This window comes from Lynx rufus, unplaced genomic scaffold (genome assembly GCF_022079265.1).
Source record: "Lynx rufus isolate CCGP_SWC_20201006 ecotype Redwood Valley unplaced genomic scaffold, mLynRuf1.p SCAF_23, whole genome shotgun sequence".
Classification (NCBI taxonomy): Eukaryota; Metazoa; Chordata; class Mammalia; order Carnivora; family Felidae; genus Lynx; species Lynx rufus.
In genome coordinates, this window is record NW_025814838.1 from 22,661,739 (window position 1) to 22,686,914 (window position 25,176).

Here is a 25,176-nt window from a genome sequence, read left to right on the forward strand (position 1 = left end):
ACAGGGAAGCAGTTAGGTCGCTGGGCTCGGACCATCAACTCCAAACATGGGGAGACAAAATGGCGGCCGTGCCTCGGGCCGAAGCCACATACGGGTTCCGCGGCACGCACGAACTGCAACTCCCAGAATGCTCTGGTTAGAAAGTGGGAGGGCGAGGAGCGCGCTAGCGTCCCTCGATGTGGCGCTAGGCCCCCATGCCCCGCCTCCCCCCCGGCGGAAATACTCCGAATACGTGGCCCCCTCTGGTCCTCTCACCCGCCCTTCCTCGCACTGGCCGAAGGGATTCGTAGTTCCCTGGCAGCTGCGTTGAACCTCCCTTGGGCCTTAAGAAACTACACTTCCCGAAGTGGCCTCGGCGCCTGCGCAAAGCGCCGCGGGACGTACTACGGTTCCCGGCGGGCCCTGCGACGCGCGCGGGTGCGTGCTGACGCGCTTCGTCGGTCGTGCTGACGTGCAGCGCGGCCCAGGCGGGGTGCGAGTGGCGCAGTCGGAGCCCGCTGCGGCCCCTGAGGAAGCGACGAGGCGTCTGTGTCGGCTGAGGCAGGCGGACCGGCGAGGCGAGGCGGCAGCTCCTGGCCCCGAGGGACTCGGGAGCGTGAGCAGCGGCAGCACCTCTCCCCCTCGGAGGCGGCGGGCGGAGGCGGCGGCGGCGGCGGGTGAGAGGGTGAGGGAGCGCGCGAGCCGGGTGGGGGAGGGGCGGCGGCCCCGGCGCGAGGCCAAAGCGCGCGGAGAACGGTCCAGGCCGCCGCGCGCACGCGCGCTCGCCGCCCCTAGCTCACGCGGACGCCCTCGCTCGCCCGCCTCCCCTCCCCCCTTCCCTTCGGTTCCCGTCGCGCGCGGGCTTTTACCTGCCTTCCCCTCCCCCATGGCAACGGCCCGCGCCGCCGAGGGCTCTCGGGCTCGCGGGCTCGCGCGCGCTCGCGACGAGGAGGGGGGAGCGCGCGCCTCGGTTTCTCGCCACCCCCACGCGTGCGGCCGAGGAGGGCCTCCCGCAGCTGCCCCTTTCGACATTTTCTCGGCGGGGAGGCGGCGGCGGCGGCCGTGGCCGTGGCGCGTTCCTGGGGCCCTCCCCCCGAGCCTCTCAGGCCTTCGGCTTCTCCGTCCCTCCCGGGGGCCAGCGGGCCGGCGCGGAGCCTCCCAGACTCCCGGGCGCCGCGCAGCCCCCTCCCCCACCCCTCAAGGCCGAAAATAGGCCTTGGCCGCCCCGCCGGCGCAGGGGAGGCCTGGAGACGTAGGGTAGTTCGCGCCCGTTGCTGGCGGCCTTGAAGCGGTAGGGAGACGCAAGCGCTACGGCTTGTCTTGTTTTGTTTTAACGTAAAGATGACGTGCTCGGCCCAGGTATGCGAGGGAGTGTAGGTGCCCCCCCCCCCCCCGGCCCCCTCTGCTTCATTGTCTTCTCCAAAGTTAAAGCTTCGCGAGGCCGGTGGAGCGCTGCCTGGGGAAGGAAACGCCGGGCTCCGCTTCAGGCTTTATCGGGCCCCCGTCTCTTCTGAGCCTTCGTGTCCACTCCCGCTGGGCTAAGATGTCGTCTGGCCCCAGAATTCAAAACGAGCGTTTCGTTGTCTTTTCTCTTAAGTGTGTGAGTTTCGGTCTTTTCTTGAACCAGTACGTGAAATTGTTCTGGGTTCGGTGGCGTTGGCCCAGCTCCCGAATCAGCTCATCGCTGAGCTTGCTGGGCTGGCTCGTGTCCGTTTTTCCTGCACGCCCACCGCCTCTCTTCTGGTGCGTTTCGTTTCTTGAGTGTTTTCCGTCTTGAACTGAGTGAGGATTGTCTTGTCTCTCTTTGTCTGGCGTCGTGATAAATTAATTGTCCAGTAAAAGGAAGAATGTTTTTGTCTTGCAGTCGATTTTTGCTTTGTGATTTTTTTATCTTGGATAACTTTCGTGTTCTCATAGTCTGTGGACCCTAGTTGAGAATGTTTGTTTTACGAAGTTAGCTGTTTCGGGCGACTTCTGTGTGTGTTGATGTTCCCCCTTCGTTTTTTCCTTTTAGTGTTCTGAGCACTGCCTCAGATGCTGTGGGCTGCTTGGGGGGAGGGGGAAGACTTGTTTTTTAAAGTTCTCCAATTAGTTGTGACTTAATGTCCTTTCTTTAGCAGCTGCTGGTTTGCCCTCTTAAGGGAGTGGGAGGACTTTTGTGTGAGGTGGTATGGAAGTGTGGGTGAATGGTTAAGCTGAAGAATTAATTGCACGCTGGAAGCATTCTGCAAGGAAGGCAGAAACTAGGGTGGGGTTTAGAGAGGCAAAGAAGGACCTAGGTTTAGAGTGGGGAGGATTGGTATTTGAGAAAATGAAAGTGAGTGTTGGAAGGTAAAGAAACTCGTTTCTTGCGCTGTAACGAAAATTTTCATTTTTTTGTGCATTTCTACTTGCTTGTCCTAGATTGAGCTTCATTTGTCACTCCTGTACCTTAGTGTGGTTTTCTGATTTTTCAGTCCTCTGGAGTCTGCTCCTGGGGTTGGGCAGGGACCCAGCCTTTAGAGTTGGGGGATAGAGGTACAAGCAGTTCTGGAATTGGGCAATTTTCCTTCCATTCTCAATCTCCCCATACTTAAAATTTTGTTTTACTATATCCTTCAGGTACTCATATGCTGTTTCTTCTGGAATTTTAAAAACGTAGGCTTCCTTTGTATCCGTGTTTATCTACCTTTGCTTATTTTTCACTAATCTCTTCACTTGTTCCTTGGGGTTTTTGAGGGGGGTAGTTTTCCCTCACATATTTGTGCTCTGTGAAGCTGTCGCGGACGAGATGAGATGGAGGAAGAAATAACGTATATGTAGTAGGAGAAAAGAATAAGAAATGTGTAGCTAAGAAATCTAACCAGAAAAATCGAGGGGGTTGAGGGCTTTTCAGAGCCATGCTGGGGTTGGGACAGGTCGAGAGGATAGAACCTTGGTGTAGGAGGCACGAAGAGAACATGGGAGAGATAAGGCAGGTCTGGAAGAGAAACACTAGGAAGCGAGATAACAGGGAATTGGTAGGGAAAGTTGACAGTTTTGCCTTAGTGAAGGGCTATGAAGGGGGGGGGGGTGTTCTGAGTAAGTTTAGGGCAAGGAATGTAGAAGAGGGCAATGGGAACGGTTGGAGCAGAGGAGGTTTGATCAGAGCATTGAGCTGTAAACAGGTGATGTTTAAGGGGAGCTAATGAGACTTGGGTGAGCTGCCGAATACGTGAGAAATCCTATTGGGAAGGAAATTAAAGGAGCAAGATATCAGGCAAGGTAGTTCATAGCTTATAAATATTTGAAATCAGGGAAATGGCCTCTCCTCGGGGAGGTAAAGTACAAGAAGATTATGTAGCCAAGGTTCTTGTGTTTCTGATATGCATGCTGGCTTTTATTCTTGAGTGTGAGACTGCATGGGACTCTTGGTTTATGTCAGAAACCAACCAGTCCACGTGTTAAGATATGTAGGGGTTGTTTAGTCTGTTTTGCGTTTGTGACGTGGTAGTCTGAAATTCTTAGGTCAGTTCTGAAAAGAATCTTTGGATTTGGACTGTGGGCCCGTAGGTACCACAGATTTGTGGTAGTGGTGGTCGTGCCCTGTTTGGGGGCCTCAGTCAGTCAGTTGCCAGATGTCGGAAAGTAGATTAGGGGGTGGAGACATTGGTGCTTATGGGAGCCAAATGAGAATAAAGAGTGTGGAAAAATTCGAGAGAAATAGGTTTCTTATTTTCTTAGGGTGGAACAAGAACATCTAGGTGCAAACAGAAATGGAAGTGGCTCTTGGCCTTTGAGGGAAAAGGCTGTAAGAGCTGGGGTAGGATTGAGTGGAAAGAAAGTATGGGAAGGGGAAGGGAAGGAAGGGTTTTTGTTAGAAGACCAGGAGGATTATGCAGATAAAGGAGTTTAGTGTGGAGCTTCCTGTTGAAATAGGGGTGAAGAACAGGGATTTGGGTGGTGGCAAGTGGTTAGTTTGGGGTCAGGGCCCTGACCCGTGTTTCCCCGCTCCCCCCCAGGAGCGGTGGTGCCCCCCCGGGCACGGGGCCATGTACAACGGGATCGGGCTGCCGACGCCCCGGGGCAGCGGCACCAACGGCTACGTCCAGCGCAACCTGTCCCTGGTGCGAGGCCGCCGGGGTGAGCGGCCTGACTACAAGGGAGAGGAGGAACTGCGGCGCCTGGAGGCTGCCCTGGTGAAGCGGCCTAATCCTGACATCCTGGACCACGAGCGCAAGCGGCGCGTGGAGCTGCGATGCCTCGAGCTGGAGGAGATGATGGAAGAGCAGGGGTGAGGGGAGGGCTGGGGGAGAGCCAAGCACTGAGTGAGGGCAGAGCTGGGGGAATTAGGTGGGATGTAGGGAGTTGAGGGCTTGTTGAAGAGGCCTGGAGAGGAGTTGCAGGAGGGGAGGAGGTAAAGGAGCTAGCAGATTGAGAGGAGTTAAGGGACAGCTCAAGGTGGGAGATGAGGAAAGTCTGTACCAAGAGAAAGCCTGAGGGAATTCGAATTATTAGGATGAAGACACTTGGGGAAAGAGGGAAGCCATTGAAAAACAAAAAGGTGCTTTAAGGGGAGAGGTGGGAAAGCAGGTACCAGGCAAGAAAAGAGCTGGAGTAGAAGCTGACAGGTGTTGTCATTGGTAGAGAAGAGGAAGGTAAACGGATTTAAGGATCGAGGCCTTGGAAGGTAGTGAAGGCAAGAAAACAGGAATTGAAATACTAATCTGGATAAGAGGGGATCATGGGTTGGGTAGGGAAGTGAAATTTTGGAAAAGGAGTACAGTGAGAAAACCTTTTAGAGCAGTGGTTTTCAAACTTCAGCAGTGGCACCCTTTTTATACAATGCACTTTACTTTGGAATCTCAGGAAATACCTGTTGTTGAAGTCGAGGAGGAGCACCTGGAACTTTGCCTGCTTAGCTTTCCTCTTTTAGCCCCTGGAGTTTAGCCTGTTTAAAATCCACTGTTCTAGAGGCTATAGTAAACGGAGGGAAGAAAGAACAGTGAAAGATCAGAAAGATTTAAGAGAAGGGCCCTTTGGGTGACAGTGAGTGAAAAGTTTTATGTGTGCATGGAAAGGGAAGGGATCCTCCTGGGAATAAGGAAACTTTAACTTGGGACTGGGTTAAGGGCCTAGTCAGGCTTTAACCTTGAAGGGATTTGTTCTTCAGGTACGAGGAACAGCAAATTCAGGAAAAAGTGGCTACCTTTCGACTCATGTTGCTGGAGAAGGATGTGAACCCTGGGGGAAAGGAAGAGACCCCAGGGCAGAGGCCAGCGTGAGTGTTTTCACTGTCTCTTATTTCCTCTGGACTGCACTGCTTCTGCTGTTTTCTCTTCTTCAACTTCCTCCCTGCTCTTTCTCCCAACTTCTTCCCAGTCTCATTTGGCTGCCTCCGGTGGTGTGAGCAACCCTGATCTTTTCTCTTCCCTGCTAACCATTGCCTTTTTCCCCCCAGGGTAACTGAGACTCACCAGTTGGCAGAACTGAATGAGAAAAAGAATGAGCGACTCCGTGCTGCCTTTGGTATCAGTGATTCCTATGTAGATGGCAGCTCTTTTGATCCTCAGCGTCGTGCTCGAGAAGCTAAACAACCAGCTCCAGAGCCTCCCAAACCTTACAGGTACTCAAGGTCAAGAAAGCATGTCAGCTGCTTTTCTTCTAAGCGCCCTGCTCTATTTAGGGATGAGGGGGACTGTTCCTTCCCAAAGTGTTCAGATTTTGTTGTTTTGAAGTTGAAATGTCTGAGAAAATTCATCTTAGCACTCATCCTGCTTCTTTTCATCTTCCTCCAGCCTTGTCCGGGAGTCCAGCAGTTCTCGCTCACCAACCCCAAAGCAAAAGAAGAAGAAAAAGAAGAAAGATAGAGGACGGTAAGTTAGTTGGGATGTCACTTTAATAAGCAGAGGACCGGTCTTCTTGTCCCCCCCCCCCCTTCTGGAAATAGAGAATTCTTTTGGGAAGCAGGAGACAGTTGCGAGATACATCAGGGAAGAGGGAGTTACCATTCAGATTTCAGTCACGGGAAGGAATGTATTAAGTTTATTCATTGGGGAAGGTTTGATTTTGCAGCTTTGCCAACTAAGAACTAACTAAGCAACGTCTTGAATTACTGGGCTTTTCGTTTTGAGGTTTGTTGCTTTATGGAAGAGGTATTTCTGCTTCCTGGAGAGTAATAAGTCCTGGGCTTAGGTCTGAGACATTGGTGATGTTTGTGTTTGTTGATTTAGAAGCCTTTTTTGGGGGTGGATTGTAAGTGGGGGGGGTGAGAGAAGGAACCCAGTAGAATGACTTTGTTTCTGAACCCATCTTTAGCAGGTCAGAGAGCAGCTCTCCTCGACGAGAGAGGAAGAAGAGTTCTAAGAAGAAGAAGCACAGGTATGAGGTGGGAGTACATGAAGTGACTGGAGAGGTTTGAGGAGTCTAGGCATAGGTATTGGTTTATGCGTTGTTTTCCCCCCCTCCCCTCCAACAGGTCAGAATCTGAATCCAAAAAACGGAAGCATAGGTAAGAGCTCCTCGGGACATTGGGGACATAGTGACATGGAACGGTGAGCCCGTCTGGCCTTGCCTGTTCTATAGGGGTTTCTTAGAGTAAAGCTCAGTTCCTTGATCTTCTGTCAATAGTTCTGTCATTTTTTTATTTGATTTTGGATTTTTTTTTAAGATGATTATTTTGAATTTCCATTGTCAGGTCTCCCACTCCAAAGAGCAAACGTAAATCTAAGGACAAGAAGCGGAAGCGGTGAGTGAGTTTGTGTGAATTGGAGGGTAATTTGCTTATTAGGCAGTAGGTTAGGTGAAGTCTACCTGGCGGGGTAAAGGGGAGAATCAGTTGTGTCCTTGACTGATGGTGGAAGGTTGAGGGACCGACGAGGAAAATCTAGTGTAAGCGTAATAGCACCCTGAGCTGTGGTGGTGGCCTTCCTTCAGGTCTCGTAGTACAACACCAGCCCCCAAGAGCCGCCGGGCCCACCGTTCAACGTCTGCTGACTCTGCTTCCTCTTCTGATACTTCCCGCAGTCGGTAAGGGGTGGTCCAGGAGGAAGGGAGGGAGAGGGACTTGTGGGTTAATCAATTTAATATTTATTGAGCGCCCACGGTGTGCTAGGCGCTGCACAGACCATTCGGAAGACACGGTCCCTGCCCTCTAGGAGCTGACAGGCTAAAGCAACAGGATGGACAGACATATACATTTCCCCTTCTCTTTTTTTTTTTTGTTTTTGTTTTTGTTTTTGTTTATTTTGTTATTTTTTGTTTTGTTCTGATGTATATGGACTGCCAGAATAGGGGGGGTGGTGGTTTGTTCGTGGTGTCTGGGGGAGGAAGGAATCCTTACCCTGGCTTCCTTAATCGGGGAAGGCTTCCTGAAGGAGGTGGGCTCAGAGGTGAGTTGTGAATGAAGTGGGTAGGGAATGGGCAGGGTGGAGGGTTTGGGGAGGTTGGGGGAGGTGGATAAAGGGGTAGAGGGAGAACGCTTTTGGGGACTGTTGGGAAGAAAAGGACCAAAGTGAAGTGGACTTGAATTTCCATGAGTGACTTGAGTCTTGTGTGTAAGAGAAGGCTTCTTGGAAGAGGGTTTGTATAGTCAGGAAAGGTGGATGGGAGCTGGGAGGGGGTTCCCTCTTCTCCCCCGAGCTGATTTCTTTCCTCTCCCCTGCCCTCAATTACCTTCCTCAGGTCTCGAAGTGCAGCAGCAAAGACCCATGCAATTACCTTGACTGGGCGAAGTCCTTCCCCTGTTTCAGGGCGTCGAGGGGAGGGAGATGCACCTTCTAAGGAACAAGGTACCACCAACACAGGGCAGCCTAGCAGCCCAGAGCCCTCTACAAAGCAGCCTAGCAGTCCTCATGAGGACAAAGACAAAGACAAGGAGGTAGGTTACGTCTTGAGTTAATGCATGTTTTTGGGTTGGAGGGTTAGGATGGGTGTTTGAAGTGAAGGAGGGAAGTAAACTGGTTTAAAGAAGCGAATTCAGTTCTTTTCGTAATGCGGTTTTCATTTTAAGGTCTTTTCTGCATGTGCAAATTCTATAGAGTTAACATTTTCAAACTTCGCCGGTTATTTGTAGGTTTTACGTCACTATCCTGTTTATGCTTTTACATTCAATTTGAGAAAAGTATTTTTAAATCATTTTTAGCATTTTGAGGTTTGTCTATAGAGTTTATTTTGTTAAATGCTGGTTGTAGCTAACTAAAAGTTGTCAACCCACTGGATTGCTGCCTGCAATTTGAAAACACTACTCTGGAATGGTCTTTTCAGTACTTGTCATTTTATGGTTGCTATTCTGATCGAAGCCCTAATCGTGATGTTTTATTGCTTTAGCTATTACAGTGTAATTGCTCTTCGTTAAATGCTTAGCTTTTTAGTCCCGTTTTCTGTGTCCTCCAGAGTTACTTTACTAAAGTACAAGTTGGATTACCTCAAAAACTTAATTTCTGTTTTAATTTCATTTATTTGTCTTATATTTAAAGCTTTTCAAACTTGGTTTCGTTTTCTTTTTCTGTACTTATCTGTAGTTCTATTTACATAAATCATATTCTCAAATCTTTGCCTTTGCACCATAATCTTAGTGTTTTTCAAGGGTGAAGTCAGATGCCTCACGCTTCGGGAAACTGCTTTGTTTTTCCGTTTAGTAAAAGTATGCACTTTTTTTCTGTTGCCGTGGTATTCTGTTAGGGTTATCGTAAAACGTAGTGTGTTGTTTGTGTTGTTTTTTTCTAGGTTATGAGACTTAAAGTGATAAGATAGCCTGTTCATGTTGTCCCAATTGTCTTTTTATGTGATCTTTTGTTAATGACTACCTGTGGTGAGGTAAAGGACCAGTTGGTGTTGTAATGGGGTGTGTAGAGGAAAAATTTCATTGGCAAGGATGTTAGGCTCTTATGGGTGATAGGAAGTTTTGGTGTTTAGGTTGATGGGAAGTTTTGGTGCTTATGTTCCTATCCGTGCTTTCTTTTCCACTCTCAGAAATCTGCAATTCGACCTAGCCCCTCTCCGGAAAGGAGCAGCGCAGGCCCAGAACCACCTGCTCCCACTCCGCTCCTTGCTGAGCAACATGGCGGCTCCCCACAACCCCTTGCAACAACCACCTTAAGTCAGGAGCCAGTGAACCCCCCATCTGAGGCTTCCCCAACCCGGGGCCGTTCACCACCTAAGTCTCCTGAGAAACCTCCCCAGTCGTCTTCAGAGAGCTGCCCACCATCCCCTCAACCTACCAAAGTTTCTCGACATGCCAGCTCTTCCCCTGAAAGTCCTAAACCTGCACCAGCTCCTGGGTCCCGCCGAGAGATTTCTTCTTCTCCCGCATCCAAGAGTCGCTCACATGGCCGAGCAAAGCGGGATAAGTCACATTCTCATACCCCTTCTCGAAGAGTGGGGAGGTCCCGTAGCCCTACCACCACTAAGAGGGGGCGATCTCGGTCTCGAACCCCTACCAAAAGAGGTCATTCTAGGTCCCGGTCCCCTCAGTGGCGTAGGTCCCGGTCTGCACAGAGGTGGGGACGGTCCAGAAGCCCCCAGCGACGTGGTCGCTCTAGGTCTCCTCAGCGACCAGGCTGGTCTAGAAGCAGAAATACCCAGAGAAGAGGCAGATCTAGATCAGCAAGGCGAGGCAGGTCTCATTCTAGATCCCCAGCCGCTAGGGGCAGATCTCGTTCTAGAACGCCAGCCCGCCGGGCTAGATCTCGCTCTAGAACACCTGCCAGGCGGAGATCACGATCCAGAACACCTGCCAGGCGTAGGTCCCGCTCTAGAACACCAGCCCGGAGAGGCAGGTCTCGCTCTAGGACACCTGCTAGGCGCAGATCTAGGACCCGATCGCCAGTACGACGGAGGTCTCGTAGCAGATCACCAGCCAGGAGAAGTGGCAGGTCACGCTCTAGAACTCCAGCCAGACGTCGGTCACGCTCTAGAACACCAGCCAGGAGAGGGAGGTCTCGGTCTAGGACACCGGCAAGACGAGGACGATCTCGGTCTAGGACACCCGTAAGACGAGGACGATCTCGGTCTAGGACACCAGCAAGACGAAGATCTCGTAGTAGAAGTCTAGTTAGACGAGGAAGATCTCATTCTAGAACACCACAAAGAAGAGGCAGGTCTGGTTCGTCATCAGAGCGGAAGAACAAATCCAGAGCATCACAGAGGAGGAGCAGGTCCAACTCAAGCCCAGAAATGAAAAAATCTCGAGTTTCTTCGAGACGGAGCAGGTCTCTCTCTTCACCACGGTCCAAAGCAAAATCTCGCTTGTCTTTGAGGCGAAGCCTTTCGGGATCCTCTCCGTGTCCTAAACAAAAGTCTCGGACACCACCAAGGCGCAGTCGCTCGGGATCATCCCAGCCGAAAGCTAAATCTAGAACACCACCAAGGCGAAGTCGTTCTGGCTCTTCTCCTCCTTCTAACCAGAAATCTAAAACACCTTCAAGACAGAGTTGTTCCAGTTCATCTCCTCAACCTAAAGTGAAGTCTGGAACACCACCAAGGCAAGGGTCTGTAACAAGTCCCCAGGCAAATGAACAATCTGCCACACCACAAATACAGAGCCGTTCAGAATCATCACCTGACCCTGAGGTGAAATCTATGACCCCTTCAAGACATAGCTGCTCTGGGTCCTCTCCTCCTAGAGTGAAATCTAGCACCCCTCCAAGAGGGAGCCGCTCTGGATCGTCATCTCCACAACCCAAAGTGAAGGCAGTAATGTCGCCAGTCCAAAGTCATTCTGGCTCCTCTTCTCCAAGTCCTAGTAGGGTAACCTCTAAAACACCGCCAAGGCAAAGCAGATCAGAGTCTCCTTGCTCCAAGATGGAATCTAGATTGTTGCAAAGACACAGCCGTTCTAGGTCCTCTTCACCAGATACCAAAGTGAAACCTGGAACACCACCAAGACAAAGTCACTCAGGGTCTACTTCACCATGCCCTAAAGTTAAGCCCCAAACTCCATCAGGGCACAGTCTTTGTGGATCTAAGTCCCCATGTTCCCAAGAGAAGTCTAAAGACTTACCAGCACAAAGTTCTGGATCCTTCTCTCTCTGTCCAGGAGTAAAGTCTACCACACCACCAGGAGAAATGTATTTTGTCTCCTCTTCTCTGCAACAGAAAGGACAATCACAGACTTCACCAGACCCTAGATCTGATACTTCAAGTCCAGACATGAAACGGAGTCACTCTGAGTCTCCGTCTCTGCAGAGCAAATCTCACACACCTCTTAAGGGTGGCCGGTCCAGGTCCTCATCTCCAATCACTGAACTGACCCCCAGATCTCCAACGAGACCAGACAGAAGTGAATTGTCAAGTCCTAGGCTAAAATCTGGAATGTCTCCTGAGCAGAGCAAGTCTCAGTCTGACTCTTTCCCATATCCTGCCATGGACTCTAAATCTCTTTTGGGGCAGAGTAGATTGGAGCCTTCTGAGTCAAAAGAGAAAACAGGCTTACTCTTTCAGGAAGATATTACTGTGTCATCTCCTGGACCAAGAGACAAATCTAGTCCTTTCCCAGTGCAGGATAAATCTGAGTCCTCACCAGTACTCAGAGAGACACCTAAAACCCCATCAAGGGAAAGAGGTGGTGTTGGGTCATCCCCAGATACAAAAGACCAAAGTATGTCAGCTAAGCCAAGCCAAGATGAGGAATTAATGGAGGTCGAGAAATCTGAAGAATCCTCAAACCAGGTCCTCTCTCATTTGTCTCCAGAACTTAAAGAAATGGCTGGAGGTAATTTTGAATCCTCACCTGAAATAGAAGAAAGACCTGTGTCTTTGACTCTTGACCAAAGCCAGTCACAGACTTCTTTGGAAGCAGAAGTCCCTGCAGTGGCCTCAACTTGGAGTGGGCCACATTTTTCTCCAGAGCATAAAGAGCTGTCTAATTCGTCCCCGAGGGAGAATAGCTTTGGATCACCTTTAGAATTTAGAAACTCAGGCCCTGTTGCAGAAATGAATGCTGGATTTTCTCCTGAGGTTAAAGAAGATTTGAATGGATCTTTTCCTAATCAGCTGGAGACAGATCCATTTGTAGACGTGAAAGAACAATCCACAAGGTCCTCCAGACGCAGCAGTTCTGAGTTATCACCAGATGCAGTGGAAAAAGCAGGAATGTCTTCAAATCAGAGTGTTTCTTCACCAGTGCTCGATGCTGTACCCAGAACACCATCGAGGGAAAGAAGTAGCTCTGCATCTCCTGAACTGAAAGACGGTTTACCCAGAACCCCCTCAAGGAGAAGCAGGTCTGGGTCTTCTCCAGGACTTAGAGATGGGTCTGGGACTCCCTCGAGGCACAGCTTATCTGGGTCCTCTCCTGGAATGAAAGATATACCTAGAACACCGTCTAGGGGGAGAAGTGAATGTGATTCTTCTCCAGAACCAAAAGCTTTGCCCCAGACTCCTAGGCCAAGGAGTCGTTCTCCATCATCTCCAGAGCTCAACAACAAGTGTCTTACCCCCCAGAGAGAACGAAGTGGGTCAGAGTCGTCAGTTGAACAGAAGACCATGGCTAGGACTCCTCTTGGACAGAGAAGTCGATCTGGGTCTTCTCAAGAACTTGATGGGAAGCCCAGTGCATCCCCTCAAGAAAGAAGTGAATCAGACTCTTCTCCAGATTCCAAAGCTAAGACACGAGTACCACTTAGAGAAAGGAGTCGGTCTGGGTCGTCTCCAGAGGTTGATAGCAAAGCCCGGCCTTCTCCTCGCCGTAGTAGGTCTGGCTCATCCCCTGAAGTTAAAGATAAGCTGAGAGTGGCACCCAGGGCACAGAGCGGTTCTGATTCTTCTCCTGAACCCAAGGCTCCTGCCCTTCGAGCTCTTCCCAGACGAAGCAGGTCAGGTTCATCAAGCAAAGGCAGAGGCCCTTCTCCTGACGGAAGCAGCAGTTCAGAGTCCTCTCCAGAACACCCACCCAAATCCAGAACTGCTAGAAGAAGCTCTAGGTCATCACCAGAGCCCAAGACCAAGTCCCGCACTCCACCTCGCCGTCGCAGCTCCAGATCGTCTCCTGAGCTGACTAGGAAGGCCAGGCTGTCTCGTAGAAGCCGCTCTGCATCGTCCTCACCAGAGACCCGTTCTAGAACCCCCCCGAGACGTCGAAGAAGTCCTTCAGTGTCTTCCCCAGAGCCAGCTGAAAAGTCAAGATCCTCACGCCGGCGGCGCTCAGCTTCATCCCCCCGTGCTAAGACAACTTCAAGGAGAGGCCGTTCTCCTTCACCAAAGCCTCGTGGGCTTCAGAGATCCCGTTCCCGCTCAAGGAGAGAGAAAACCAGAACAACTCGACGTCGAGATAGGTCTGGATCTTCTCAGTCAACTTCGCGGAGAAGACAGCGGAGCCGGTCGAGGTCTCGGGTCACTCGTCGGCGGAGGGGAGGCTCTGGTTACCACTCAAGGTCACCTGCCCGGCAGGAGAGTTCCCGAACTTCTTCCCGTCGCCGAAGAGGCCGGTCTCGGACACCCCCAGCCAGTCGGAAGCGGTCCCGCTCTCGTACATCACCAGCTCCATGGAAACGCTCACGGTCTCGGGCCTCTCCAGCCACTCACCGGCGGTCCAGGTCCAGAACACCTTTGGTCAGTCGCCGTAGGTCCAGGTCTCGAACTTCACCAGTCAGTCGGAGACGATCAAGGTCCAGGACATCAGTGACTCGACGAAGGTCTCGATCCAGAGCATCGCCAGTGAGTCGAAGGCGATCCAGGTCTAGAACGCCACCAGTAACCCGCCGTCGTTCAAGATCCAGAACCCCAACACGCCGGCGCTCCCGTTCTAGAACTCCACCGGTGACTCGAAGAAGGTCCAGATCTAGGACTCCACCAGTGACCAGGAGGCGATCTCGAAGCAGAACTTCCCCTATCGCTCGCAGAAGATCAAGATCCAGAACGTCTCCAGTCACCCGTAGGAGATCTCGATCTCGCACATCTCCGGTAACTCGAAGGAGGTCCCGCTCTCGAACCTCTCCGGTGACACGCCGCCGATCTCGGTCCCGAACGCCTCCTGCTATTCGGCGTCGCTCTAGATCTCGGACCCCATTGTTGCCACGCAAGCGTTCTCGAAGTCGCTCTCCCCTTGCTATCCGTCGCCGTTCCAGATCCCGTACTCCACGAACAACTCGGGGCAAACGGTCCTTAACGAGATCTCCTCCCGCCATCCGAAGACGTTCTGCATCTGGAAGTAGTTCTGATCGTTCACGTTCTGCTACTCCTCCGGCAACAAGAAATCATTCTGGTTCTCGGACCCCTCCAGTAGCGCTCAATAGCTCCAGAATGAGCTGTTTCAGTCGTCCTAGCATGTCACCAACTCCTCTGGACCGCTGTCGATCACCTGGAATGCTGGAACCCCTTGGCAGCTCTAGAACACCTATGTCTGTCCTGCAACAAGCCGGTGGCTCCATGATGGATGGTCCAGGTCCCCGAATTCCTGATCACCCGAGAACATCTGTGCCAGAAAATCACGCACAGTCTAGAATTGCACTTGCCCTGACAGCCATCAGTCTTGGCACTGCTCGGCCACCTCCATCCATGTCTGCTGCTGGCCTTGCTGCAAGAATGTCCCAAGTCCCAGCTCCAGTGCCTCTCATGAGTCTCAGAACGGCCCCAGCTGCCAGTCTTGCCAGCAGGATTCCTGCAGCTTCTGCAGCAGCGATGAATCTGGCCGGTGCCAGGACACCTGCCATACCAACAGCAGTGAACCTGGCTGACTCCAGAACGCCAGCTGCGGCGGCAGCCATGAACTTGGCCAGCCCCAGAACAGCAGTGGCACCTTCTGCTGTGAACCTCGCTGACCCTCGCACCCCTGCAGCCCCAGCTGTGAATCTAGCAGGAGCCAGAACCCCGGCTGCCTTGGCAGCTCTGAGTCTCACCGGCTCTGGCACTCCCCCGACCGCTGCAAACTATCCCTCCAGCTCCAGAACAGCCCAGGCTGCAGCCCCTGCAAACCTGGTGGGTCCTAGATCTGCACATGCTACAGCTCCTGTGAATATTGCCAGCTCCAGAACCCCTCCAGCCATGGCACCTGCAAGCCTCACCAGTGCTAGAATGGCTCCAGCCTTGTCTGGTGCAAACCTTACCAGCCCCCGGGTGCCCCTCACTGCTTACGAACGTGTTAGCGGTAGAACCTCACCGCCACTTCTTGACCGAGCCAGATCCAGAACCCCACCAGGAGGCCCAGGCTCCAGAACCCCACCATCTGCCCTCAGCCAGTCTAGAATGACCTCTGAGCGGGCTCCCTCTCCTGCTTCTAGAATGGTCCAGACTTCCTCCCAGTGTGTTCTCCCTCCAGCTCAGGATCGACCTAGGTCCCCTGTGCCATCTGCTTTTTCTGACCAGTCCCGAGCTTTGCTTGCCCAGACCACCCCTGTAGCAGGGTCTCAGTCCCTCTCCTCTGGGACGGTGGCAAAGACCACGTCCTCTGCTGGTGACCACAACGGCATGCTCTCTGGTCCTGTCCCTGGGGTGTCCCACCCTGAGGGTGGGGAAACACCGGCCTCCACGGGGGCCCAGCAGCCTTCTGCATTGGCCACCCTGCAGCCGGCAAAGGAGCGGCGGAGTTCCTCCTCCTCCTCCTCATCCAGCTCCTCCTCTTCATCCTCGTCATCGTCCTCTTCCTCCTCCTCTTCCTCCGGTTCCAGTTCTAGCGACTCGGAGGGCTCTAGCCTTCCTGCTCAACCTGAGGTAGCGCTGAAGAGGTGAGGGGGCTTGACTTGCAGAACCGTTGGGTGGGGCCGGTTTGGGGGGTGGGTGGGGGTGGGGAGGGAGAAGTTCTGTCCAGAGGCTCTTGGCTCTTTGAGAGAGGTACGGGACCTTGACCCTTAAGCTGGGATAGAAGAGAATGCTGGGGTGGGGGCACCGGGGGGAGGAATGGGACAGGTAAAAGTCTCCTAAGGTTCATTCTCTAGAGGATAATGATAAGTTTTCCGTCTCTACAGAGGACAGAACTAGAGGAAATGGACTTAATTTTACAGCAGGAGGGATGGCAGTTAGCCTTCAAGAGGAACTCCCTGGGCTGGAAGGATCTTCAGAGGTCATCCCGTCCTTCTCCCTGCCTCCAGGCAGGACGGCCCCTCCCCCAGCCAACCCGCTCGCAGGGGCCTCCCCAAGCCGCGGCTCTCCCCGGAAGGAGACCGCCCAGCTCGGCTTCCACACCTGAGCCCAGGGGCCTTAGTCCTCCTCCATCAGGGACATTCTTGAGGTTTAGCCTTGATCCCTTGTGCTGCGGGCCCGGCCTGTTGCTTGTGTTAGCAGAGGTCGGGGCGTCTCGGGCCACTGCTCTCCAGAGAATGCGCTCGCCGGCTCTCAGCTCCGAGGGCTCCTGGGGCCTTTCTCCGGCACCCCTCCCCCACTGCCGTTCCTCCAGGCCAAGGAAGGTAGGGTCGGGGCTGGGGCGGCGTGTCTCCTCCTGACGCTCTGCTTCTCCCACAGGGTCCCCAGCCCCACCCCAGCCCCCAAGGAGGCTGTTCGAGAGGGACGTCCTCCGGAGCCGACCCCGGCCAAGCGGAAGAGGCGCTCCAGTAGCTCCAGTTCCAGCTCCTCCTCCTCCTCTTCCTCCTCCTCCTCCTCTTCCTCCTCCTCTTCTTCCTCCTCCTCCTCCTCCTCCTCTTCCTCCTCCTCTTCCTCCTCTACTTCTTCATCCCCCTCCCCCGCTAAGCCTGGCCCTCAGGCCTTGCCCAAACCTGCAAGCCCCAAGAAGCCACCCCCCGGCGAGCGGAGGTGAGTGCGGCCTTGCCGGAGCCGGAAGGGGCGGGGTGTGACCCTGGGCGTGAGATCCCTGCCGGGAGTCTCTGGTGGACTGTGGTGTCTGGTTGTGTGGGAGGAGTTGGGCTCTCTCCCTACCACCTGTGCTGTGCCCTGTTCTGGCAAAGGGTCCAAGTGTGGGTGCTCCAGTCAGAATTGTGGAGTCCTAGGTTCCTTCCTCTCCCTTCCCCTGACATGCAGCCTGTTTCCTGCTCCCACGTCCCAGGGATTCTAGATTTTAAATCTCCCCGTTGCTCCCGCCAGGGCTCTGGTCTGGCCACCGTCATCTTCTCCCGACTCTGTCCACAGCCTCTTCCCTGTCTCCCTGCCTCCACGCCATTCTCTTCCACACGTAGCCAGAGGGATCTTTCTAAAACGCACATCTGGTTACTTCCCTCCACTCCACAAATCCTTCCGGGACGCCCTGTGGCCTGCAGGATAAAGCCCCACCTCTGCGGGAATGGCGTGTGAGGCTCTTCACCAACTGGCCTTGCCTGCCCTGTGTTCTCCTCTCCTGCCCGCCCCCACACATGCCCTGTGCTCCAGCCATACCCAGCGCCTTGCAGTCTAAGGAGAACCCCATGCCTTTGGACATGCTGTTCCTTCTGCCTGGAATTCCCTTGTCCGCCTGGTGAACTCCTCGTTCTGCAAGACTCCGCTCAAACAGCACCTTCGAGAAGACTACCCTCCCCCCCTTTCCCCGCCCTGTGTCCCTCCCCCCCGGGTCCCCAGACCCACGTATATCGGTCCTTGTGGGGCTGCTTCCCATACACGGGGCCGAGCGGGCCTCCCTTGGCCTCCCTTCACCACCAGACTGAGCCCCTCCAAGGGCAGGGACTGTCTTTCTCTTTGCATCCCCCGCTGCACCCCGTGCCCTGCCCAGTGGGGCACTCGGTGGATGGTGTGCGGGCGGATGGGTGAGTGAGCAGACAAAGGTGGGTCTGAGGCTGGCCCTGTGTGGTATGAGGTCTGGTGGTCAGGACCTGGGGGGTGGTCCTGAGTGCCGGCTGGTGGGTTTGGAAGAGCATGGTGCTATGGGAACTTCCTCTGCTCCCTAGGTCCCGTAGTCCCCGGAAGCCAATAGATTCCCTCCGAGATTCTCGGTCCCTCAGCTACTCGCCTGCGGAGCGCCGCCGCCCTTCGCCTCAGCCCTCCCCACGGGACCAGCAGAGGTAAGGCCTCCCGTCAGTGGCCAGCCTGGTCACCACCACTCTGAGCGGCTTTGAGGCTCCCAAGTTGCCAGAGGTGGGTGTTGCCTTGCACGTGGGCTGACTGTCCTCTGTTGTTGCAGCAGCAGCGAGCGGGGTTCCCGCAGAGGCCAGCGTGGGGACAGCCGCTCCCCTGGCCACAAGCGCAGGAGGGAGACACCCAGCCCCCGCCCCGTGCGGCACCGCTCGTCCAGGTGCGTCCTTGTCAAGCTCTTGTGCCTGGGGACCTCTGGGGCTGGCTGGGGCCTAGGCACTGATCTCTGTCTCCTCTGTTTCAGGTCTCCTTGAACCTCTGTGGGGGGAATCCCACCACACCCCAAGTTCTGGAGCTGCAGGGAGTGCCCCCTTTACCCAGCAGTGGGGAGGGGTCCTTGTCTGCCCCCCCACCCCCGAACCCTGGCAGCCTCCTGGGGGAGGACTCTTCCTCCTTCCCGCCCCCTCCTTTTTCTTTGTTCCTGTGAAATGTTAATCTCTGTGAGTTTTTCCTGGTTCACGTTTTGGGAGTTTTGGGGTGGGTGGGAATGAGAATGGGAGTTGTGGGAGGGGAGGATACAGTTGGGGACACCCTGGTCTTGAGTTAGGGCTGGGAGGCGTCAGTGCCCCCCTGTAACCCTAAGTTCTGGGGGGAGTTGGAACTTGGGAACTTGTGTGAGGTGTTCCTGGAAGGAAGGGGCAGGAGTTGAAATTAGTTGGCCCTTACTGTCCCCCAAGTGAGGTTGTGGCCCCTCCCCCAACTTTTCTTCACGTTTCTTAAAGGCATTTTGGTTTTTTAAAATCTGTACAGCAAGAGCAACTTTTTCTGTCAAATAAAAATGAGAAATGCAGGAATTGGGTCTGTAGATTATTTATTAGGGGTGGAGAGTGAGCAGTCTTTCCACTTTGAATGCCCCCCCTCCCCCCCAAGCCTTAGAAGACTCAGGTAAGGTGGCTGGCTGTAGGCGGTGGGTTCCCCATGGAACCACACTGGCTCCGGCTATTTTGGCCTCTGCCCCTCAGCCCAGAGGCTGTGCCAGAGCCTGAGCGAGCCTGCTTGCTGGAAGTCATAGAAGGAACCTCTGTCCCCAGGCCGAGCAGAAGGCTGGCCTGGGGCTCTGGGTTCCTCCCGGTTCTCTGCCCACAGCCGGAGGGGCAGGCTCGAGTGGGTGTGACGGCAGGGACCCAAGGAGCTTGGGGGTCGGTCCCACAGCCACGGCCAGCCTCGCAAGTACACGGGGCAGAGGAGGAGCCTTGCAGGGGAGCAGACCCCGTCCCAGGGAAGGTGACGCCTGAGTCAGGAGAGGGTGCGCAGAAAAAGGCAGCAACCAGGCAAACGCCCAAATCTCTTTTATTGGGGGGGGGGGGCACCGGGGGCAGGCCAGGAGCCCTCTCACTGCACTGCTTGTTCATTGGCGCTGCTTCCGGAGTCCTGTGGCTTCATCACATCGGGCAGCTCGGGCGGACTGGAGAAGGGCTCGATCCGCAGGGCCTCGAAAGCGTCATCTGGTGGACAGGGGAGTGGTGGGGAGAGCTGGAGGGAGCAGCCACCCGGCTTCTGGGGGACCTCCGAACCAATTCCCACCTCTGCAAAGTGAGTCTCCCTCGCCCGGGCCGGCCTGCCTAACTGCCTGGACTCTGTGATCCTACTGGGATGCCTCCCACCCCCACCAGCAACCTGACCCCCTCCATCTAGCCCAGCCATCCCGGGGGTCCTCCTCACCCTGTGCCCCTAAGGGTGAGCCTGTGGGCTGGCCTGTGTCCACGTGCTTGTCTCCCCTCAATCGGCCCCAACTCACTGTTCCATTCACACCTCCTCTACACCAAGCACTGATTTTTAAGCTTAAGCCAGCCCATTCTTTCCCTGCCTCAAACCTTCCAACGGCATCCCGTCATACTCCGAATAAAATCTCAAGTCGTCACGTTTGTCTGTCTCTTGTGTTCCCGTATCAAGCTCTTCCTTCCTGTTTTAGGAGCTTCACATTTGCTGGCCCCTAGCCTGCCATCCAGATCAACCCCAACGTCACCTCAGAGAAAACTTCCCCGGCCCTTCTATAAAAACAGTCCCCGCAGCCCAATGCCTGTGCGTTGCTTCAGGAGCATTCACCTGCCACCAGCCACAGACAGTCCCGTTCCCTCTGACCAGATGCTTTCCCCCAACTGGAGAACAGCGGCTGCAGAAGGGCTCCGGTCTTGTTTCTGCTGTCACCTCAGCGCAGAGCAAACAAGTCCCGTTTGGGAACTTCTCTCCTGCACTTTCTTCTAACAGGGACGCTATTCTCTCCACCTGGCTCAGGGTTCTTAACCTGTTAGGCCCCTCGGGAAAGCCGGCCAAGCCTGGCCACGGACACCTTGGGAGAGTGGGTCTATGACCATCTCTGGCAGTGGCCAGAGATGCTCAACACCTTGGAGTGCACAGCACCATTCCGAATTCTCCAGCCCCAAACGGCAGCAGTGCTGAAGACACCCGGCCCAGCGTAGCAACGAACTCCCCCAAGCCGTAAGTCTGCGGTGACAATTCTTGCTTTCGTCACCTCTCCCATGTTTTGGAAATGGTCTGGATGATGCTATTCAACACTCCTTTCCCTCACTGAGTAGCCAGTTGGAAAGAATCGTCTTGTCACAAGAACTGAACGAGGACACAACTACGCACCCGCAAGTGTACTTCCGCAACAAAAGTAGTCCGTGGGAGAAGCAAAGAACAGCCGCTTCAGTCCATACTGTTTACTCTGTCAAGACGACGATCCCCTGCCTGAGGAGGGGGTGCCACCCAGGGTCTAGGCACGCCCACATTCAATGCCATAAACTAGAGTCGGGGCCGGGGGGACGCTCCCTATGTTGTGATTTTTCCATCAAAAAATAGGTGTATCAACATCTTCCAAGAGTGTCTGCAAGCCTACACAAAAAATGCCTTCGTTCAGTAAGAGAAGGGCGGCTACTTCCAGAAGGCAGTCCAGCCTTGGCTTCAGAAGCAGAATGGGAGAGGTCTGGACCAGCCCTGTACCTGCCTCAGCATCGCTGTGAGGGTCAGAGGGAACCCACAGAAAGACCCCTAAGACTTCCATCTGCTAAGCACTCACAGGCCAAGGCCTGTGGTGCATGGGGGCTCAGGCTGCCTGTGAGACTGGCCTATGTGTCGCACCCCTCTATGGAGACAGGAGCTCCAGTCGGGAGGGCGGCGGGGGGGGGGGCGTGAAGCAGCCACCCAAGGACATGGCTGCTGAGGCCTGGCACAGGGATCCTTACGAAACTGGCAAGTGGCACCCTGCTGGAATCCCTCTGCAGCCCTTGCTACTTTTCTCACAAGAAGCCAGAAAAATAAGTACTTATCAACAAAGTTTACCCAGCCATCCACACAGCCCCAGGTACACAGTCGTGAAAACATACCACGTAGAACTTCCGTTCATGTTTCCAGAGACCAAGAATAAAATTCAAACCTCTCTTGGGGCAAGGAGGTATACAGGAGGGGAGTGAGCCACTCCCTCAGATTTCTAAACATCAGGCAGGGGGGCATGTGGTCGATCACACGACACAGTCTCTGGGGCAGGCAGGGGCTAGACACGAACTCTGGATCTGGCAGTCCCAGCAAGCGACCTAACCTCCCTGGGCTCAGTTACTCAACCTGAAAGTGGGCACAAGTGTGGCATGCACAGAGATGCTGGGGGTCTAAGTGATGTCCTACAAAGGTCCTGGCAGTCAGCATCTGAATCTTGACAGCCGGCAAGCCCCAGTGTCTACGTCTCCAAAGTGAGGATAGCAGTGCTTACCTCGCAGGCTAAGGAGCGTTTTAAATGGAACGGAGATAAAACGCAGAGCAGACGGCCCAATACTCAGTAAGACCTCTGTAAACATGACTAGGGACAGACATTAGACTCCCCCACGAAGTAGACTTCAATTTCTACAGGCGTCTCGTTTTCTTTTTTTTTTTTTCCTTTGTGGAGAAACACACACACTATCACAAGATACCACCTACACTTTGTGGACTGGGGAACACAATGCCCTGGAGGCGGGGAGGAGCCAAGAGCAGGCTCCCCAGCGACCCCTTCGTCTGTTCCACCCTGCCTGACAGCCCCACTCACCTGCCCGGAAGGCCAGCCCCACGGTGGCTGGGGCCTGCGGCCGTGCCGTCTGACTGGTGAAGCCGCACTCTCCCAGTGTCTTGCCATCATCCAGAAGTTGGTCATCCTGGGGAGAGAGGTGGGCAAGGTGTTACAAGAGGCCCCAGGGCGGGCAAGTCCCAGAGACTTCCCTGGATGTCAGGATTCAGGGAAGACAGACCCAAATACGGGCCAGGACCACCCAAGTGTGTCAAACACAGTTTCCAGGGCTACGCCCAAGACTTTCCAAATCCGAACCTCCCAGGGTTAGGGCTCTGGAATCTTTTTTTTTTTTTTTTCACCCCAAACTGCAGGAAAATCTAATTTCAAGAGTCAGTGACGCAGTCTGTCCACAGTCTGCCTGATTTGAATCCCAGCTCTGCCACCTGGGACAAAGCGTTTCATCTTTTTGATGTGAAGTTTAGCTGGAAGATGGGAATTACTGAAATTCCCACCTTGTAGGGCAGCCAGGAGGTTTCACTGAGCGAAAGACACACAGAAAGCACGGAACACAGTATGTGAAGAAGCACAGGCAGCAGGGAGAAAAGTCTGGAGTGAAAGGCCACCTTCCTCCTTTCCAGCCAGAATCTCATCAACGCACTTAGGTGGGGGACCCCATGCTGCGGGACACCCGAATCAGGGACCAATAAAACGCACTCCCCCAACGAGAACCCCAAGCCACCGGAGCTGAATGATTCTGCAGTTGGTTTCTAAAGGGGGTGGGGAGGAGGGGCTTTTAGAGCATCCGCAGAAAGCTGGGAAATAATACAGTGGTTGGGCGAGGACTTTACTCATCGTGACACCCTCCAACTGTCTGTAATAAGGAGAGGAGGTGAAGGGGTGCGATTCTGATGGGCCTGCGGAGGATTAAGGGCAACGGAGTTCAAATCCGACCTTGGGCTGAGTGGCCGCCTCCCCAGCCTCAGTTTCCTGGACGCACAGCAGGGCTGTCAGGAGCCCGCGCGCCCCCGAGGCCGCCTCGCCTCCACGCGGGGGAGTTCCGGCCACTGTTGACAACAACGACGCGGCCGCCGCGCAGCGCCAGCCCGGCCCCCGCCCAAAGCCCGCCCGCGGCCGCACCTTGTACAGCCGCTGCTCGTCGGGCGGCCGCTTGAGGATGCCCTCGACGATGCGCTTCAGCTCGAACACGGTGCTCGACTCCTTGGCGTCCGTGAAGATGGTGGTCTTGTGGCGCCTGATCATGAGGAACACGTCCTGGGGGGCGGAGGGCCGGCGTGAACGCAGAGCCCAGTCCTCCCCACCCCCCGCCCCATGCGGCCCGCCGCCCCCGTCGCCCCCGGCCCGGCGCCCCCGTCGCCCCCGCCGGCCCCGGCCCGGCGCCCCTCCCCCCGCGCCCGCTCACCATCGCGGCGGCTGCCTGTCCCCCCTCGACGCGCCGGCGCGGCCGCGCTCCGCCCCGTTCCCGGCAACCCGCGCGCCCGCCCCAGCGTGCCTCGCGCCCGGCCGCCCCGCCCAGCGGCCGCCATTTTAAGTGATGCGCCGGCGGCTCGGTCAGACCGCGCGTCCGGCCGCCATCTCGGCGCCGTGGCGTGGAGAGTGGGGCAGAGACCTGAAGCGTCAGGTAGTGGCGCCATCTTGGGAGTGGCAAGGCCGAGGCGCCCCTGTCGCAGTCAGGGAGCAGTCTGGGCGCAGGCTCAGCCCTCTTTGGGGGACGTCGGGGAACGACTTGGCGAGCGTAGCGTATCCCCCCATCCCAGGAATAGTCAGTGAATGTTGTGCATCCTGGTCATCGGGGCGGCAGGACTTTTGCGTCTCAGCGCGACCTGGGCTGCCCTGTGAGGGCGAGCGCCTCCTGCCGTCCATCCTGAGGGGGTGATAATTCTGGACCTTCCGGCTACCTCCATGGGTGGGCTGTCCCCATTTTCCCCGCCCAGCCTGGGCCGGGCTTTTGTGGCCTGGAAGGACCCCAGGAAGCTGCTCCCTGGGTTAGGGAGGGGCCCGGCGAACTTCCGGGGAAAAGCAAGGCACGGTGCAAGATTGGTTCGCCCCAGGGACGGAGGAAAGAGGAGACCCCCGACCCAGGGACCTAGGTCCTCTTGGGCTCTGGGAGGGCCTGTAGGCTTGATTTCCCTGGCCGGCTGCCCTTCTACGGGGCTGCCCTACCGACGCCTACACCTTACTTCCCCCGGTGTTGGGACACTGTCCTGCCTTGCCCCAGATTGCAGTTACACTAGAGAAAAAATGAGGCTTTTTTCTCTTGCGTAACCAGCCCCTTGGAGGGAGAGCGCCTCAACTGTGTCCCTGAGGACGTGTCAGGCTCAGGGCGCCCCGTGAGCAGGTGGAAGGCCTCGGATGCCAAACAGCTGTGCAGTTGCGGGGCTGCAATTTGAGAATTCTCGAGAGGGGGCAGAATCTGAAGGTGCTGCTGCCTTGGCCCTGAATCAAGCTGGTGACTGACAACTGTTAACCTTAGGAAATAAAAAATGAGTTATTTCACCAGCAAAACTGGGCTTATCCGGGGATACCAGGCAGTTACAATCCACAACGAGCAAGCTTCAGCAAGGATACAGGCAAGCGCGGAGACCAAGGAGACTGTCATCAAGGAGCAACAGGGCTGTCGTAAGCAAAGTTCATTGGCATACAGTGGGAGGTCTAAGTATACTGGCTTTTCATTGGCTGGGCTGTGAGAGCCTCTCATTGGCGGAGCCGTTGCCAAGGGAGGAGGAAACCTTCCCCGTCGGGTTGGTGAAGAGCACCCACCTGCGAGGTCCCAGCTTGGGCTGCGATGCTGAGAACTCCCTCTGCTGGCCTCCCGACTAAACGACGTTTCCGTTTACTAATTTTTCACACGCACGCTCTGGCCTCAGGCCACGAGGGATTCAAATCCTTGCTCTCGGCGCTGACTGCAGCTTTGGGTGATAAAACTCGCGAAAGTCTAATGTCCTCTGCTTTAAGATGCGAGGAATGGCCGTTTGTCAAGTGTGTACACTTTCATCGAGAATTGGTACTCAACAGAGGTTTCTAACACTGTGAACATAATTATTGTCATTTTTGAGTTCTAGCCCCTGGCTCTCTGGAGCCGCCTCAGGTCCTTTCCCCTCCTGTGACTCTTCCCTCTCTGAGCCTAGGCAGCCCCTGCTCCCTGCTAGCTCCCCATCCCGTGGCTGACCTTGACTTCATCACCTGAGTCAGGAGGCTGTGGACAAGTAACTGACGTGGCGGGTCCTCGGCTCAGGTCAGAGATTTCCATCTTAACCTCAGCATCTCTGTGCACAGAGATTTGGAGGCTTTAG

At 54.9% G+C, this 25,176-nt stretch overlaps 2 protein-coding genes across 11 annotated transcripts; one reads left to right on the forward strand and one right to left on the reverse strand.

Annotated features, from left to right (window-relative positions):
* The first annotated feature begins 465 nt into the window (after positions 1-465).
* On the forward strand, positions 466-18,680 carry SRRM2 (serine/arginine repetitive matrix 2). 9 transcript variants are annotated; one of them, XM_047087585.1, is made up of 15 exons: positions 466-656; positions 3,960-4,231; positions 5,111-5,218; positions 5,399-5,563; positions 5,736-5,813; positions 6,256-6,318; positions 6,416-6,448; positions 6,635-6,685; positions 6,874-6,966; positions 7,621-7,816; positions 8,911-15,599; positions 16,333-16,620; positions 17,703-17,816; positions 17,936-18,046; positions 18,131-18,680. In XM_047087585.1, the coding sequence occupies exons 2-15, from the start codon at positions 3,990-3,992 to the stop codon at positions 18,138-18,140; spliced, it is 8,241 nt and encodes a 2,746-aa protein (XP_046943541.1). In that variant the 5' UTR covers positions 466-656; positions 3,960-3,989; the 3' UTR covers positions 18,141-18,680. The 9 variants fall into 9 exon arrangements, with proteins under 9 accessions (XP_046943541.1, XP_046943543.1, XP_046943545.1 ...); XM_047087587.1 differs by lacking the exon at positions 3,960-4,231; XM_047087583.1 differs by lacking the exon at positions 466-656 and having other exon boundaries at positions 1,600-4,231; positions 6,259-6,318.
* A 479-nt stretch (positions 18,681-19,159) lies between these two features.
* Positions 19,160-24,497, reverse strand: ELOB (elongin B). 2 transcript variants are annotated; one of them, XM_047087590.1, is made up of 4 exons: positions 24,381-24,497; positions 23,003-23,137; positions 21,905-22,010; positions 19,160-19,331 (listed from the first exon to the last, which is right to left on the reverse strand). In XM_047087590.1, the coding sequence occupies exons 1-4, from the start codon at positions 24,480-24,482 to the stop codon at positions 19,219-19,221; spliced, it is 456 nt and encodes a 151-aa protein (XP_046943546.1). In that variant the 5' UTR covers positions 24,483-24,497; the 3' UTR covers positions 19,160-19,218. The 2 variants fall into 2 exon arrangements, with proteins under 2 accessions (XP_046943546.1, XP_046943547.1); XM_047087591.1 differs by lacking the exon at positions 24,381-24,497 and adding an exon at positions 23,286-23,342.
* Between the last annotated feature and the right edge of the window lie 679 nt (positions 24,498-25,176).